Source organism: Pseudophryne corroboree, chromosome 2 (genome assembly GCF_028390025.1).
Source record: "Pseudophryne corroboree isolate aPseCor3 chromosome 2, aPseCor3.hap2, whole genome shotgun sequence".
Classification (NCBI taxonomy): domain Eukaryota; kingdom Metazoa; phylum Chordata; class Amphibia; order Anura; family Myobatrachidae; genus Pseudophryne; species Pseudophryne corroboree.
This window is the reverse complement of record NC_086445.1, coordinates 641,767,920-641,783,872: the sequence shown is the minus strand read 5'-3', so window position 1 is coordinate 641,783,872 and position 15,953 is coordinate 641,767,920. Positions and strand designations below refer to the sequence as shown.

At 43.3% G+C, this 15,953-nt stretch overlaps 1 protein-coding gene across 1 annotated transcript in view; it reads right to left on the bottom strand.

Moving 5' to 3' along the window:
* PKP1 (plakophilin 1) overlaps positions 1-15,953 on the bottom strand; it is a 114,262-nt gene that overhangs the window by 76,422 nt on the left and 21,887 nt on the right. Inside the window, exon 2 of the mRNA XM_063954965.1 lies at positions 6,145-6,248. Coding sequence (XP_063811035.1) covers positions 6,145-6,248 — 104 coding nt within the window. The remainder of the gene's footprint in view (positions 1-6,144; positions 6,249-15,953) is intronic.

The following is a 15,953-nucleotide window of genomic DNA, read 5'->3' as shown; positions in this document are numbered from 1 at the left end:
TCTTACTATCTGGTATCCCTGACAAATGGCTCTCTCCACTCTAATCTATCCTCAATGCTGCTGTCTGGCTCATCTTCCTCACCAAACATACTACGTCAACCTCCACTCTCTTACAAGCCATTCGTTGGCTCCCCTTCCCCTTCAAAATCCAATTCAAGCTTCTCACACTCACTTACAAAGCCCTCCTTCTCCATTTACATAACTGACCTTATCTCCCTTTACACTCCCGCCCATCCTCTTTTCTCCGCTAATGCACATTGCCTCCCCTGTCTACTGATTACCTCCTCCTGCTCATACCTCCAAGATTTTGCACGTGCTGCTCCCTTTCTCTGGAATTCTCTACCTCTCCCCTTCAGACTCTTCACCTCTCTACAAAACTTAAAACCCTCAAGCTCTTAAGACCCACATCTTCACCAAACCCAGCAAACTCTCAACCTAAGCCCTCTGTCCCAACTCACTGTCTTCCCAATCTGTGTCACACCTGTCTATTTGCCCCTCCCCTTTAGAATGTAAGCTCTCACGAGCAGGGCCCTCTTCCTACATGTGCTTTTCCTTCTCTTACTTAAACTATCCTTCTCTTACTTAAACTATCTTCCACTCCACACTCCCTTTGAAGGCACCAAATCCATTGGTTTTCTGACAACCTGATACTTATTTCAGTGCCGCTGCTGATGCAGCTATGTTTATATATACCCTGTACTTGTCCTATATTGTCTTGAACTGTAAGTCACTGGTTTCTTGTTTTGCTTATTTGTTTATGTACTCTGTGATTCGCCCTTGTGGCTCCATATAAATAAAGGATAATAATACTATATCTACTTCAATTCTTGTTTAAAAAACATGCAACTGTTGACAATTAGTGACAATTATGAAAATACATTACATAGGTAGAGGCAGTGGATAAAACATGGAAACACCTGTGCATAATGAGTATCACCAAGCAGGAGCTCCCACACAGGTGTGGTTCATGTGTTAGTTATTAATAATAATTTTTATATAGCGTGTTTTTCCAGCAGGACTTAAAGTCGCTCTACAGGTATCAAAAACATAGCACAGATGGGAGTGCTACATAGGATACCCTGGGTGGAATAGGCAAACCCTAAAAGATTACACAAAATGGGGAAGTTACAGCATACAATGGCTACAAGAAGAGCCCTTCCATCAGATTCATGTATTTTTCATCCCACCCACAGATGTACCAGAAGAGGCAGCCATCTTGGGCACACTGTCATTCCACTGTCATGTATAGGACATTTATATAAGCTTTAACTTATCAATTTTTTTGTTAAAAATTAACTTATCAAAGTGCCTATTTTTTTAAGTAGAAAAGAATATTCTACGTTATATCCGTTACAATATCACAAAATGTAAAAAAAAAAACCACCACTGTTTTGTAACAGAATCTTCTACTAAGAGTCTGTGTTATTTTTATTTTTATGATAACCTACAGTATGAGAAAGAGCTACAGATGGAGCCACGCTAGTCGTGGCTCCGTCTGTGACTAGGCTTATCGCCGAGAGCGTTTCCGGCCAGCCCGGAGCACGCGCCTGCGACGCAGACATGTCCCATTCACTTGAATGGAGAGCGTCTCTATTCGTGCGCCCGGACAGAGACGCTCAGAATGGGAGAGTCTCTGTGCACTCCCGGCGTGACAAGGCGGACGGATCGCCTAGTCACGCCGGGAGTGCACGCCTCAGATGAGCGCAACTCCATCTGTATAATTAATTTAACTTGTCAACGTATGTTGAAACCTCAAAAGATACACAGCTGCAAATTTTGTTACAGAGTGACATATAGCACATTTTTACTCACTTTCATGGAATGGCCTGCACAACAAAGGTAACAATGTGTGTGAGATAAGCCATACAAGGAACTAATACATATACGGGTGACTGAAATGTGTGTAATACAGAGGCAGAACTCTGGGAGGCAATGGAGTCAGCTGCCGCCGGGCTCCTGCTTTGAAGGGGGGCACCTCTCCTCCTGTTCCGTGTGTTCAGTGACCATAATTGATTAAGTTAATTGACAGTAGCCAGTATCTCTTCCGTAGCCGACTTCCCCACTGGTCACTGCACCTTAAAAATCACACCCTCTTTATTATAGATACACTGGAAGCAGACACCTTACTGATGAAGCTATTTGCTCCTATAAAGGAAACATGAGAATTCTAACTATATGAAGTTATTTCTCTGACAATTAGTTAGAATTCTCATATTTCCTATGCAAGAGCAGATATCTCCATCAGTAAGGTGCATGCTTCCAGTGTAATAGGTTGTGGGTTCTAATCCTGGGTATGACACTTGCAAATTAATTGTCAGAGAAATAATCAGCATTGTGAGTGACTGAGCAGATCTATGTAGTTTGTGGTTGGACCCCTACAAAGATCTACCTAGTTGCAATGGGTTTTGTAGTAGCTTCATATAGCTAGAATTAGAGATGAGCGAGTTTTGTTTTACTCGGATCTCATAACGCCATCTTATTGGCTCACGGATGATATATAGGGGGGGACACCAATATTTTTCTTGCCTCCGGGCAACTAGGACAAACTTACGCCACTGGTGTAATATGAGACGTACTGAATTAATAGATCCACACGTATTGTTCATCTTGCCCCAGAAAGACCCACCCGAGGCAGCCATCTGGGGCACACTGCGTAGCTTACATCTAGCAGGGAGTTAAGCATATAAGTCCAAGAATCATCATGTATGCTGTATATAGGCACTGGACTACCCAGGCTGCCTATATAGGGATAACATGGCTGTAAGAAGAAACTTCAGTGACTTTGATAAGAGGGCAGAGGATCGTTGGGATGTGTTTTGCAGGAAGTTTCATGACCAAGAAACTCAATACACTAAAGTTTCATAAGCAATAATATCGAAGATGGTGTCAAATATGTACAGTAGTAACTCAATAGAACAATATAATCAGAAAACGGCATCTTCCTGGGTTGCGTTATCCATGCATTAGTTCAGAGTACAAGGGAAAGAAGCTGAGCAGATCACTCAATTGCAAATTTCAATATGTTGCAACAGCAGCCACTTTCATAAAAAAAAAGTTTTATGATAATTCCACAGACCAGTGTACCATTGTTGGGTTGCAGTGCATAAGCTGCCCGCCAAACCTGACACAGCACATTCGAAAGTTCAATGGTGCATTTCTACGTAGGAATGTTATTTAGTCAGAAGAATCATCCATCACAATGTTCTTGACAAATGGACAAATGCATGTCTGGCAGCAACCTAAAGTACTTTAGAGCCTTGAGTGATTCTTTCCAACTTTGAAAGGTTCTGGATGATTCATAAAGTTTTGGTGTGCTTCTTTCTGTCATGGTCTAGATTAATCCATTCCCTTAGAAGGAAAAGCCACTGCTAAGTTTTAAATATCTGTTTTCTGAGGGACGTCTACCAGGATTCCAATGGCCACACAATAGTTTGTTGAGGACATTATCCGCAAACAATCAAATATTTATAGAGAATCTTTAATGATGCCAGATGTATCATTTTTCTTCACCATCAACCAAGTGTCGACAGAGTAAATATTTTGTGGAAGAATGATGGTGTATCCCTCCAGCAAAATTCCAGACAGTGATAGACTCTTTGCACATGCATACAAGCCACACTGGTCACACACTGAGGCCCAACAACCCACTATCTTTATATTGGCATTTACATTTGTTTTCCCTACCACCTACTGTATATATTTATCCATAATATGCCAAAATATGCTTACTTTTAGTTACTATCTGTAGTCAAGAGTTTTATGAGAGTTGTATAACTGACAGCTCTAGTACATGCTTCACATAAATAGATTCTTGTGTTCCTTAAGAGGTTAGCCTTCTTTCTGACTTGTGGAAACCTGTTGAACAAGTGGTGTGGTGCTCAACCCTGCCCTCAAAGCACACCAACAGTGCATGTGCTAGTGATTTCCCCTCAGGAGAATGAATCAACAAGTTTGTATCATTTACCAGTGCGTCTTCTGTGAGCAAATACACGAGACTAGCAGTTTTGGTGTTACAGACTGGGAACCACTCTAAGTGAGGCACTATATTAATATTCTGTCTTGTTATGTATATTATTCCTGCAATAACATATGATTTGTAAGATGCTTACATAACCTGTGTAAGCAAATAAAAAGTATGATGCAACTTCCTTTTTTACAGAACGGAAGTTAATTGACAGACAGACAGACAGACAGACAGACAGACAGACAGACAGACAGACAGACAGACAGACAGATAGATAGATAGATAGATAGATAGATAGATAGATAGATAGATAGATACATAGAAAGATAGCAGGGAGGTGCGGTGAAGTAAATTTCTCAGGAGGCACTGGTTAGTACCAGAGCCAGATTTACATGCAATATATGAGCCAAATGGTTCATGTGGGCATTATACACAGGTACAGCAGTATAAACTCCTGGAAATTTGGTGAGTTTTGATCAGAGATGTGCGGAGAAGATAAGCAGGGGAGGCACTGCCTCACCTGCCATAGACTTTTTACTCCAGAGTTTTGGCTATAAAAATGATTAGAAATATACAAAGAAGATATTTCAAACAAATTCTTTGTATTCTTCATATACTTTATACAGTAAGAACTCTGGCACAAATGTTAGTATGACAGGAAAGGCTCTGCCTCACCTGCCCCACCCCACCGCACATCACAGATAGATAGATAGATAGATAGATAGATAGATAGATAGATAGATAGATAGATAGATAGATAGATAGATACAATGTTTTGGAAGACAATTTTACATAAACATAGGAGTATGCAGTAACTTTAATTTTGTTTTACAGCTGGGATTAAAATCAATATTTTTTGATAAAGAGTTCATACAAAATTGCCATTTGTACTATTATTTACAGTCTGTCATCTCGCATTCCTACTTGCTATTTCGGCCCAACATCAGGGGCATCCATATGTAAATAAGAGGTTTTAACTAGAAAACACTAATGTAGCATTTTGTGTGCAGTTATATAGGCATGCCGCATATAGGGCAAGATGCATCATCGCTTGGAGAGTGATGAAATGGAGAGAGATAAAGTCAGCTCCTAACTGCTATTTTTTCAAACACAGCCCGTGAGATGGCAGTTAGGAGCTGATAGGCTGGTATTTTCTCTCTCTCCATTTTATCACTCTCCAAGTGATGATGCATCTCGCCTAATCAGCAGAATCTGTATGTGCGTCCTTTTCATATAATGATGCGAATATGATGCATTTTCAGCTGACTCATGCCAGGTATCTTCTGCTAAATGGCATATTAAGGCAAGATGTATGAGGACACATCTGTATAAAATGCCAATGAAATCGCTAATTTGTCCACTGTGACCACAAACAGTACCCTACTTACCCTTTGCAGAAAAAGTTTAGATTTATCTAGAAAGGTGAACCTACACTATGCAGTTATCAGCCAGACAAACCAATTAACATTAATGGACAGAGAGCCTTATTCAGGTCACATTGCAAAAACATGTAAATGCCATTTCTGAGAACGTGCAGGTCTCATCCTGTGCCTGGGTCGCATTAACTGTGAACACCTCTGCCTGATTGACAGGGCCGGGTAGGCAGGGGGTGTTCGTTGACCGTTGGGGGGGGGCAGAGGAAACGAGGGAGTGTCGGCAGCGTTTCTGATTGAAAAAATGGCGGTGGGACTCCTGCCTTTGCAGGGAGCTTCCCTAGTTTCTGCGACCACACACTAATTTCAGTGCAATCGCAATTAAAGTGTGGTCGCAGTTAGTGGGCTGCGGGTAGCATGCTGGCCGGCCTTGCCCTGCGATGGGCAGCCCCCAGTATGCGAAAGAACAGATTGCAAATTCTGCTAAAAAGGAGAATTTTTCAATCTGTATTGAACAGAGTCAAGTGTACAGAAATTTCAGATAATTGGTCTGTCTGCCTGATGATAAGTTTGAGCCCATAGTGCAGGGACACCGTTACAATTAAAGGCATTTGTATTGAGAGCATCAATGCTTAGAAGAAGAGCGGAGAAGGAAGAGCTGGCAAATGATTACACTATAATTTGATGAGACCCTATCAGAGTAGTGTTCATTCACGTCATATGAAAATAATGGTTAATGTATAACATTTGTTTGTAGAGGTCTTATTCAGTCCTTAATGACTGTAATACTTTTAATCAAGAACTTACCTGATACCCCCATGTGCTACCATTCTGGTACTTAGTATAATGATTGCCGATGCTGTTGCGATTCATGTTGTAAGAATCTTCAGTGGTCTCGTACATTGAACCAACTATTAATGAGAGATTAAAAAAAAATAGGACTGTAGTTAAATATTCTATAACTATATATTCAGGGCAGTGGAGTAAGAAAGCAAAGAGAATTGTTGACAGAGTGCACATTCTAACTAGTATTTAACAGAGTAAAACACATATTGCATGCTCACAAGCGGGAACCTATCACAAAATGTCAAATGTAAGCTATTTACTGTATATATAATTACTGCAAAAATGAAAGAGGGGGGTGCTGGCTGCAAATAATTAGTGTAGTGTATCAAACTACAATAGAATCGTCGAAACTACAAAAAAGAATACAGCTTTTAAATGATTCTTCCAAAATATTTTTCACACAGCTAATATAATTATATTTCTCTCTCATTATTTTTAAACACTTAAAATAGATATGCTACATGGATACTTTCGCTGCTTATTAAAAAATATATATTTTTATTAAATGTAAATAAAATTGAGTTAGGAGGAAAAAAGAGACATGAAGTTAAAAAAATGCAAGGCGTCCGTATTGGAGACTTGGAAACCTGACTGCTGAACAACAGCTTTTGGTACCTTATAACTGTTATATAAAAACTTTCAAAAGAAAGACCAGGCACTGCCAAATGTGTGCCCTGCCCAGAACAATCACAGAGCACTTTCTGTGACTGCTGGGAAGATATTGGGAAATATTGAAATGATTTTCTGTAGAAAATGTTTTATTAATTAATGTTATTAAACTGTCGCAATAGTTTATGTTCACTTTGAGTATGTGGGTACGCTCGGGTACGCAGTACCCTTAAGAATTTGGCAGCGGGTACACAGTACCACCTGCCACGCACTTTGCCATTACCACAATTATAATGTGCCACAAAACAAAAAGACCATGGTGCTTGGCAGCATGACGGCTCCTCCCACTGTGTCAGGGTTACTGGGAGTGCGACAGTGGCTGTATTTTCCTGTTATAATGGAGGCATTGTTATATATTGTTATTAAATTGGGGGCATTACTATATATTTCTATTACACTTGAAGCATTAATATATATTTTTAGCCTTGCCTCCAGATTCCCCCCAAAAAAGGCGCTGTCGTGTGGCCACGGCGCTAGTATCATGTAGCCACACCCACTAGCAGCATGTGACTACGCCCCCTCACAACACGTGCCCACGCTCGTTTTTCGGCAGTCAGGATTACTAAGAAAATATTTCTACTTGCACCACTGGGAAAGGGCATCTACTGTGGGCCATGGGAAGCTCTACAGAGATTCCAGCACACCTGCAATGAAACCTTGTATTTGCTGTCAGTGCTTGTCAGTGATGTCAGTCGTAAAGGGAACGAGCTTCACTCTGATTCGCTGCCAGACTGCCAGACTGACCCTGTACTACTGAGGAGCTGAGTATCAGGAGGAAATGAATGGAAAGTCCCACTAGGGTAGGAGAAAGTGCTGTTATGAGGGAGAGAGGAAAATAAGTTGCTCTGGGGTTAGGGGGCAGAGGAAGGGGTTGCAGCTTGAAAAATGGGGCAGGGTGAAATGTATTACCATAGAAGTGATAGGGGGTATTTGTTACTAAATACATAGGTGATGGGGTATGCGTTACTGCAGAGTAATTGGGATGTGTTTCTGCAGAAAGATGAGCAAGGACATGCTACTAAAAAAGTGATGGGGTTGGATTAAAGCTGAGGTGATGGGGGAATGTGTTACTACACAGGTTATGGGGGATGTATTATTACAGAATTGAGGGAGAGTGGAAGAATGTATTGCTAGTAATGAGGGGGAAAGGTTAAAAGGAAGTGGTGATGGAACTACAAAAGTGATGAGTGAAATTGTGTCACAAAATAAGGGTGTGAGGAAAGAATTTGTGATACAGGATTATGGTTGGTTAACAAATATTTTTGCCATTGATGGAGAATTATCAATGGCTAGTGCAGCTGTGGTCTGCAAATTCTCACCACTGAACCACTGCTGGTTTCCCAACTATGGTTAGAAACTATTGAACATTGATGGCAGAGCTGTCAATGGATAACCCTAGACTCGATTCCTATATGCCATGATGACATTCTACACAGGATGGAGACTGCCCATATTTTAAGTATAATGATAGTTGATGAATCAGCTAAGAAAAGAACAAAGAAACAATAATAAAAAATAATAGCTGGTACCGCCTATATAACTTATTACATAACAGTGATCACATAAATGTACTAACACCACTCTATTAATGAGTATTCTATGCTTTGGCTGGGTCTATATGGATCTGTCACACAAGGGAGTGGTAGTTTTAGGAACTTCTGCTAGATAGAGTGGTTGAGCAAGTTCTTCACACATACCAGACAATAATAAAGCACAGAGACATAAAGGGAATAATTACTTAAGGTGTAAGTTCAGCAAATCTGACTTCACTTTCAAAGCCAAACACTTTGGGTAAAATTATGGCATATATATACAGTATATATACACAAGCACAAAAACAAAAAAAGGGAGGAATTTCAACGTATGATGGAAAACTTATATGTATGCAGACGGGCATCACGGCGCATCACTTGCAATTAAATTCCCCTCAATACAAACATTAATGCATGATGCTACAATAAATCACTTCTGGGATATAACTTATAATAATAATAATTAATAATAATAATTTTATTTATATAGGGCTCTTTCTCCAATAGGACTCAAGGCGCTTAACAGATACATAGCATAATATAGTACAGAAAATAATGAAGTACATTTTCATAAAATACAGAAGCATGAAGATACTAAAAGGGACATTATGGAAATGCTTGAGTAAACAGAAAAGTCTTGAGTCTACTTTTGAAGGATTCTATAGTTGGGGCCTCTCGCACTGTGCGGGGAAGTGAGTTCCATAGAGTCGGAGCCGCATGACTAAAAGCTTGACCCGCAGATGAATTACGGTAGATTCTAGGTACTGCTAAAAGTCCTTCATCTACAGTTCGCAGTAATCGAGTGGGGCAGTATGGGGTCAGAAGTTGTTTCAGGTACCTTGGGCCTTGGTCATGTAATGCTTTGAAACTCAGTAAGCCAATCTTGAAGATGATTTGCCATCGTACAGGCAGCCAGTGAAGGGAGTAGAGGATGGGTGTTATGTGGCTAGAACGGGGCTGGTTGGTTAATAGCCTGGCAGCTGTGTTTTGCACCAGCTGTAAGCGCTGCAATTCTTTTGCTGGTAGACCAAGGTAGAGGGCATTACAGTAGTCTAAACGAGATGATACAAATGCATGTATGACTTTTGGCATATCATCTGAGGGAATTAAGTGCTTGATTCTGGCTATGTTCCTCAGGTGAAAGAATGAGGATTTGATTGTGGCTGATATCTGATGTTTAAGTATCAAGCCACCATGCAGGACAACGCCAAGATTCCGCACACGATCACTGGTCTGTAATTCTGAATCCCCGAGTGTAAGTCCAGTTGGTTGGCTATGCTTCAGTCTTGTCCTTTGATGTTGCGGTCGTATCATAAGGACCTCTGTTTTATCCGGGTTCAGTCGCAGCCAACTGGCGCTCATCCACTCCTGTAGTTCAGCTAGACAGCCATTTAGGGTTGCTGTTGGGTTATCAGTGCCCGGAGCAAAGGACAAGTACAGTTGTGTATCATCTGCATAGCAGTGGTAGACCAGGCCATGGCGCCTGATTATTTCGCCCAATGGGAGCATGTACACTGCAAAAAGCATGGGGGATAGTATAGAACCTTGTGGGACACCACATGGCAATGGCACTGGTGGTGATGAGTATAATCCAGATGATACTCTCTGTGACCTGCCTGTGAGAAATGATTTGAACTTATGCTTTTTTAAAAATCACCCCCTGTGTTCTCTCCCAGCCAGTGTCACCCCCCCCTGTTCTCTCACAGCCACTGTGTTGCCAAATACTCCATCACCCCCCCCCCCCCCTCCTTACCCTCGATTCCCCAAAGTCTTTTGAATTGAGCTGCTTATCTGATCGATTAGACCAGGTGTAGCTGCGCCCCATCATTGTCTGTGATGGCTGGCCATCCTTTGAGGTCTACCGCTTGTCACCACTCACTGAGCTGAGCGGCGTGAATATAAGCAATCCGACCCACCCACTCTAATCAGCATGACTTTTTATTAAAGAGGTATGCTGATTCGAGCAACGTGGAGTGGGCGGGTCGGATCGCTTGTATCCGCACCTCTGAGCTCAGTGAGTGGTGACAAGCGGGAGTCTGTAAGCTCCCCCCTAGTCCCAACCTCTGCCCTAATGCTATTGGTGGGGCCGATCCTCCTGCTCCACCCACACTCCTCGCAGAGCTTTCTGCCATCCTTGCACCGGCGTGGCGCCGCTGTCAAGTCGGTACTGTAGTACTGTTCAGCAGGGATACAGAGGCTGGGGGCCGGCTCTGCGTGCAGCCCGCTGGCTCCAAAAGTAGGCGGTAGGGGCCACATGTGGCCCGTGAGTTTGACATGTCTGCACTACACCTTTGTTTCATCCATCTGGAGCACAAATGGGTGTATCCTATTAGTCATGATAACTCGTTTTCGATTGAAAAAAATGACTTTTACTTCAAATCTCAAAAAAAACCCTAACCAATTAGCCGAAAAACCTTTTCCCACAACACTTTTTCCACAAATTTCCCTCCACCTACTCTGAGCAGATGAAAATTCGAGAAAAATCCTATTTTAAAGGTAAAAATGTTGGCATTTACAGCCAGTATTTACCCTGCACAGAAACAAAATAACCCACCCAAATATCTGCCCCCCCCCCCCCCCCCCACTCTGCAGTGCACATGGTTTTACCCATTAGAGAACAATTTTGCTACTGCGATTAGGTCTGAATTAGGCCCTTATTTTGCTGAAAAAACTTGCTTTTATTATATTTTGTCAGTTAAAAAAAAACATTTAACAGTCATTTGACCCAATTTAAGTTCCCCAAATATATTTAATATGACCTATAACACACTTCTTTACTGTTGTTCTATGTTAGTTTAGCATTTTTTGAGGTACAGGCTGATTTCCCCATTTTCACCCTGATTTTTCAATTATTATTTTTTTTCCGCCAAAGTCCTGTTTTCGCACATTTGGAATAGGATATGATGAAAAACGAGAGCACACAAGCCATTTTCGGGGCAAACTTCATGTGATAGATGCGAAAAAAATTCATGTGAAAAATTGCCGTGATTTCGCAGCTTGGGAGGTCATTCCGAGTTGATCGCTCGCTAGCTACTTTTAGCAGCCGTGCAAACGCATAGTTGGCGCCCACAGGGGAGTGTGTTTTAGCTTTGCAAGTGTGTGAACGCTTGTGCACCCGAGCGGGACGAAAACATTTTTGCAGTTTCTGAGTAGCTCTGGACTTACACAGCCCTTGCGATCACTTCAGTCTTTTTGGTTCCGAAATTGACGTGAGACACCCGCCCTGCAAACGCTTGGACACGCCTGCGTTTTTCCAAACACTCCATGAAAACGGTCAGTTGACACCCATAAACGCCCTCTTCCTGTCAATCTCCTTGCGACCGGCTGTGCGAATGGATTCTTCGTTAAATCCATCGCCCAGCAACGATCTGCTTTGTACCCGTACGACGCGCATGCGCATTGCGGTGCATACGCATGCGCAGTAATAACCTGTTCGCTGCGCTGCGAAAAATGGCATCGAGCGATAAACTGGGTGACCCCCCTAATTGGATACCGCCCAATGTTTCAGAGTTGTTAAGATATGCCCAGGTGATCTCCAGAAAACGTCAGTTTACATACTGTAGGTTTTTTTTTCCAAGCTTAAGATTCTTTCTTCCTGTGCTTCGCTTGTAGGCCAAGTTTCTTCAATCTCATTCTGAAACTTAACTCATCCATATTATTATTATTATTATTATTATTATTGATATTTCACACAGTGCACACATTGGTTGTAAGAAAAGAATCTATAGATCGTTTAAGGTTAGCCAGGTTTTTTTTAAACTTAGTGGACCATAGTTTGATACTGTAAGCATGTGAGCTCACATATGTGGGATGATCTTGATATTCTTAGGTTTTCCACAGTAGAAAACTGAATGTCTCCTGATTTTAACTGAACAGTTGAAAAGTACATTATTTGGTTGGTTCTTTTTTATAAAAAGTCAGTTGATGGGATGTTTTATCCTTTTTCACTTCCAAATAGTGGACATCTAAACTAAAAGACTATAGGCCTGATTCATAGTTGTACGCTATGCCAATATTTATGCAGTTGAGCGATTATCGATTGACTGCACATAGGCCCTCATTCCGAGATGATCGTAGCTCTGCTAAATTTAGCACAGCTACGATCATTCACACTGACATGCGGGGGGGGACTCCCAGCACAGGGCTAGTCCGCCCCGCATGCCAGTGCCGGGTAACCCCCGCAGAAGTGCAAAGGCATCGCACAGCGGCGATGCCTTTGCACTTCAAGAGTAGCTCCCGACCAGCGTGCTGGCCGAGAGCTACTCGTCGCTCCCCTGCCCGCAGCGGCTGCGTATGACATCACGCAGCGGCTGCAGGCCACTCCCCGCATGGTCCGGCCATGCCTGCGTTGGCCGGACCGCGCCCACGAAACGGCGGCCAAATGCTGCCATTCCGCCCCCTCCCGCCCAGCGACCGCCTCTGCCTGTCAATCAGGCAGAGGCGATCGCAGCCCCGCTACGGCCTTCGTCCGTCTGGCATGCGCCGGCGCACTACGGTGCCAGCGCATGCGCAGTGGGTACCAGATCGCTCGGCTGCGATAAAAAGCAGCGAGCGAACGAGTCAGAATGACCCCCATACTCCACAGTCGCACTGCTCACATGCCAAGTTACCTTAGCGATGTCATTTGAAGTGAGGATTTCTTTTCAAATTGATTGACAGTCAGGGACCGTTTAAGGGCGGTTTCTGGGGGTAATGGCAAAAACACAGGCATACGATTTCAGGGCGTGTCTCAGGCTACGACTGTGATCCCATACACAAATAAAATGGCGTCTTATAGCCATTGTGAGTGAACTATGAGTAGAATCACTCAGGGAGTCCATGTTTGCATGATCTGTATCTGATTCTACCTATGTGCATGCAGTTGCGGACACTTGCGATGGCTCCGGTGGGCATCTCAATCAAGTTCTGGTGGCTGTTACATTTGCATATTTTTGCACATCCACAGCTACAAAAATTTCGTCTGGAGCAACAATAACGTACAACTCGTAAATCAGGCCCTAGATACAATAATGAAGTCTGACCCATGTTAAACACACCCTGAAAAGAGATACTGTAGTAGGGGTGAGCATTTTATGAGCTATACTACAAGGTTGAGTCACATTATTATCACCACCTCCTACATTTGATGTTGGCAGTGCGTAGCCCATGAAGTACGTCACGTGTCGTGCGTTGGCTTGGTGGGTATATAAGGTGTGCGATAGGCCATCTGTACACATATCACTTGTTGCTTTAATTAATTAATTTATTATTTATTTATTAACAGTTTCTTATATAGCTCAGCAAATTCCATTGCGCTTTACAATTGGAAATAACAATGATATAACAAAACAATGATATAACAAAACTGGCTAACAACAAACAGACATAGAGGTAGGAAGGCCCTGCTCGCAAGCTTACAATCTATAGGGAAATAGGCATGGATACCCAAGGATAGGTGCTATCTACTGCATAGTTGTCCACCAAATTGCAAAGGTTCTTGGTGGGCTGTATGATATGGTCACACAGCAATGATGAACTGGGGTCGAGAGGAAGGATGAGAAGACATGTGAGGATATGTGTGGTCTGTGCAGAGTGGATGCAATTGTTAGGGTCTCCTGCCCTGTGCGGCCACGTCGTCATGGCAACCGGAAGACAAGTGCTAGCGGAGTGACCTTAGCGCAGCTGATACTCCGGTTCGGGTCTTTTGCTGTGCAGTGGTTATAGGCTCTGTGCATGGCAGGGGATCCGGTGCTGGTTTTTGTGCTCACAGTCTGTGAGGTCTGAGTGGGGCGTGGACAGCACCTGCTTTATAAGGCCTCTTCTCAGGGTAAGCAGATGCTGCTGAATCTTTGTTGGTTAGTCAGTTTCTGAAAGTTAGCCAGTACTGTGTAGCTTTGTATTTGTTTGTTGCTTACTGCAAATAGGCCTGGGGATTTGGTATTACACTCTGCCAATCCAGACCTAGCAGTAAGACTGGAGTCAGTCGTTTAGCTTGCTGGGGTTCTGTTACTACTCTGTGAACTTAGCAAGTCTGCGGCTGTATTCTAAGACTTGCCTGTCTAATCCTGTCTCACTGTGCTAGGTGTCAGGGGTCAGTTTAGTGGCAGTAAACTGAACCTGTGCACTGCAAGTGAGAATTAGGATTGTGGAGACTCTCCTTGTGTCTATCATTCCATCTCTGACCAAGGAGTTTACTGCCACACCCGTTGGTAACCCTTTAGGGTTTTGCTGTTGCCCTTAGCAACAGCATTTCGGGTTCTCTACGTATTAAAACACAACATCTTGCTTTTCCCATCTGAGCAGTTCTAATACAAGGGAGATACCCAGTTCCTTAGCCTCTGGGCTTCTCTGTTCACTTTGTGTGTATTTTGTTACCCTATCACCTTCTGTGTACGTTATGTCATATTCCCCAGTCTGTCTGTAAGTCCATTTGCTTTGCATAACAGTTCAAACACCAGTACATTCCTGCAGGCACTGGAGTGCATAACAGTCCTGACACCAGTACTTTCCTGCAGGCACTGGTGTGCATAACATATTCAGCAGCCTAATACTCCTGTTGAAATTTTGTGGGAATATGGAGCATACCCCTCAAAATACGTTGCAACAGGTGGTCGATCAGGTGCAGGTCCTGACTCGACAATTTAATGATTTGTCCATTAAAATGCACACCTCCCCGGCTGCTGGCGGAGATCCCGCAGCAGCAGCACCTGCAGGGGTTAAGGAGCCGAAAGTAAATCTCCCGGATCGTTTTTCTGGAGATCGCTCGCAGTTCTTTTGTTTCAAGGAGAGCTGCAAGCTATACTTCCGGCTTAGGCCTCAGTCTTCTGGGTCGGAGATTCAGCGGGTGGGCATAGTGATTTCCTTGCTACAAGGAGACCCACAGGTCTGGGCATATGGGTTGCAGCCTGACTGTCCGTCGCTTAAAAGTGTTGATGCTTTTTTTACGGCACTGGGCATGTTGTATGATGACCCTGACAAGACGGCCTCAGCCGAGGCTCAGATTTCGATCCTTAAGCAAGGGCGAAGGCCAGTTGAGGTTTACTGTACGGAGTTTCGGAGGTTGGCCCATGATACCCAGTGGAATGACCCAGCCCTGAGACACCAGTACCGAAGAGGTCTTTCTAACCAGATAAAGGACCAACTGGTACAATATCCCTTGCCTGATAGCTTGGATCAGCTCATGCAGTTATCCATCCGGGTGGATAGACGGCTGAGAGAGCGTAGGCTTGAAAGGGAGACTGAGATTTCCTTCCTTCCCAAGGGAACCTCAGACTCTGAGGAATTTTCCGAGGAGCCTATGCAGATTGGGGCTACCCGCCTCTCCTCGCGTGAGAAGACGCGGAGGAGACAGCAGGGGTTGTGTTTGTACTGTGGGAATAAAGGTCATGTGGTAGTATCATGCCCAGAAAAGCCGGAAAACTTCAGGGCCTGAGGGTGATGGGAAATATCCTGTCAGGCCAGAAGTCAGAATTTCCCAAGAAGACTTTTATCATTCCGGTGACCTTGAAGATCCTCGGTCAAACTGTCAAGACTGAGGCCTTTGTGGACAGTGGGGCCGACGGGGTTTTTATGGACCGCCAATTCGCCCTG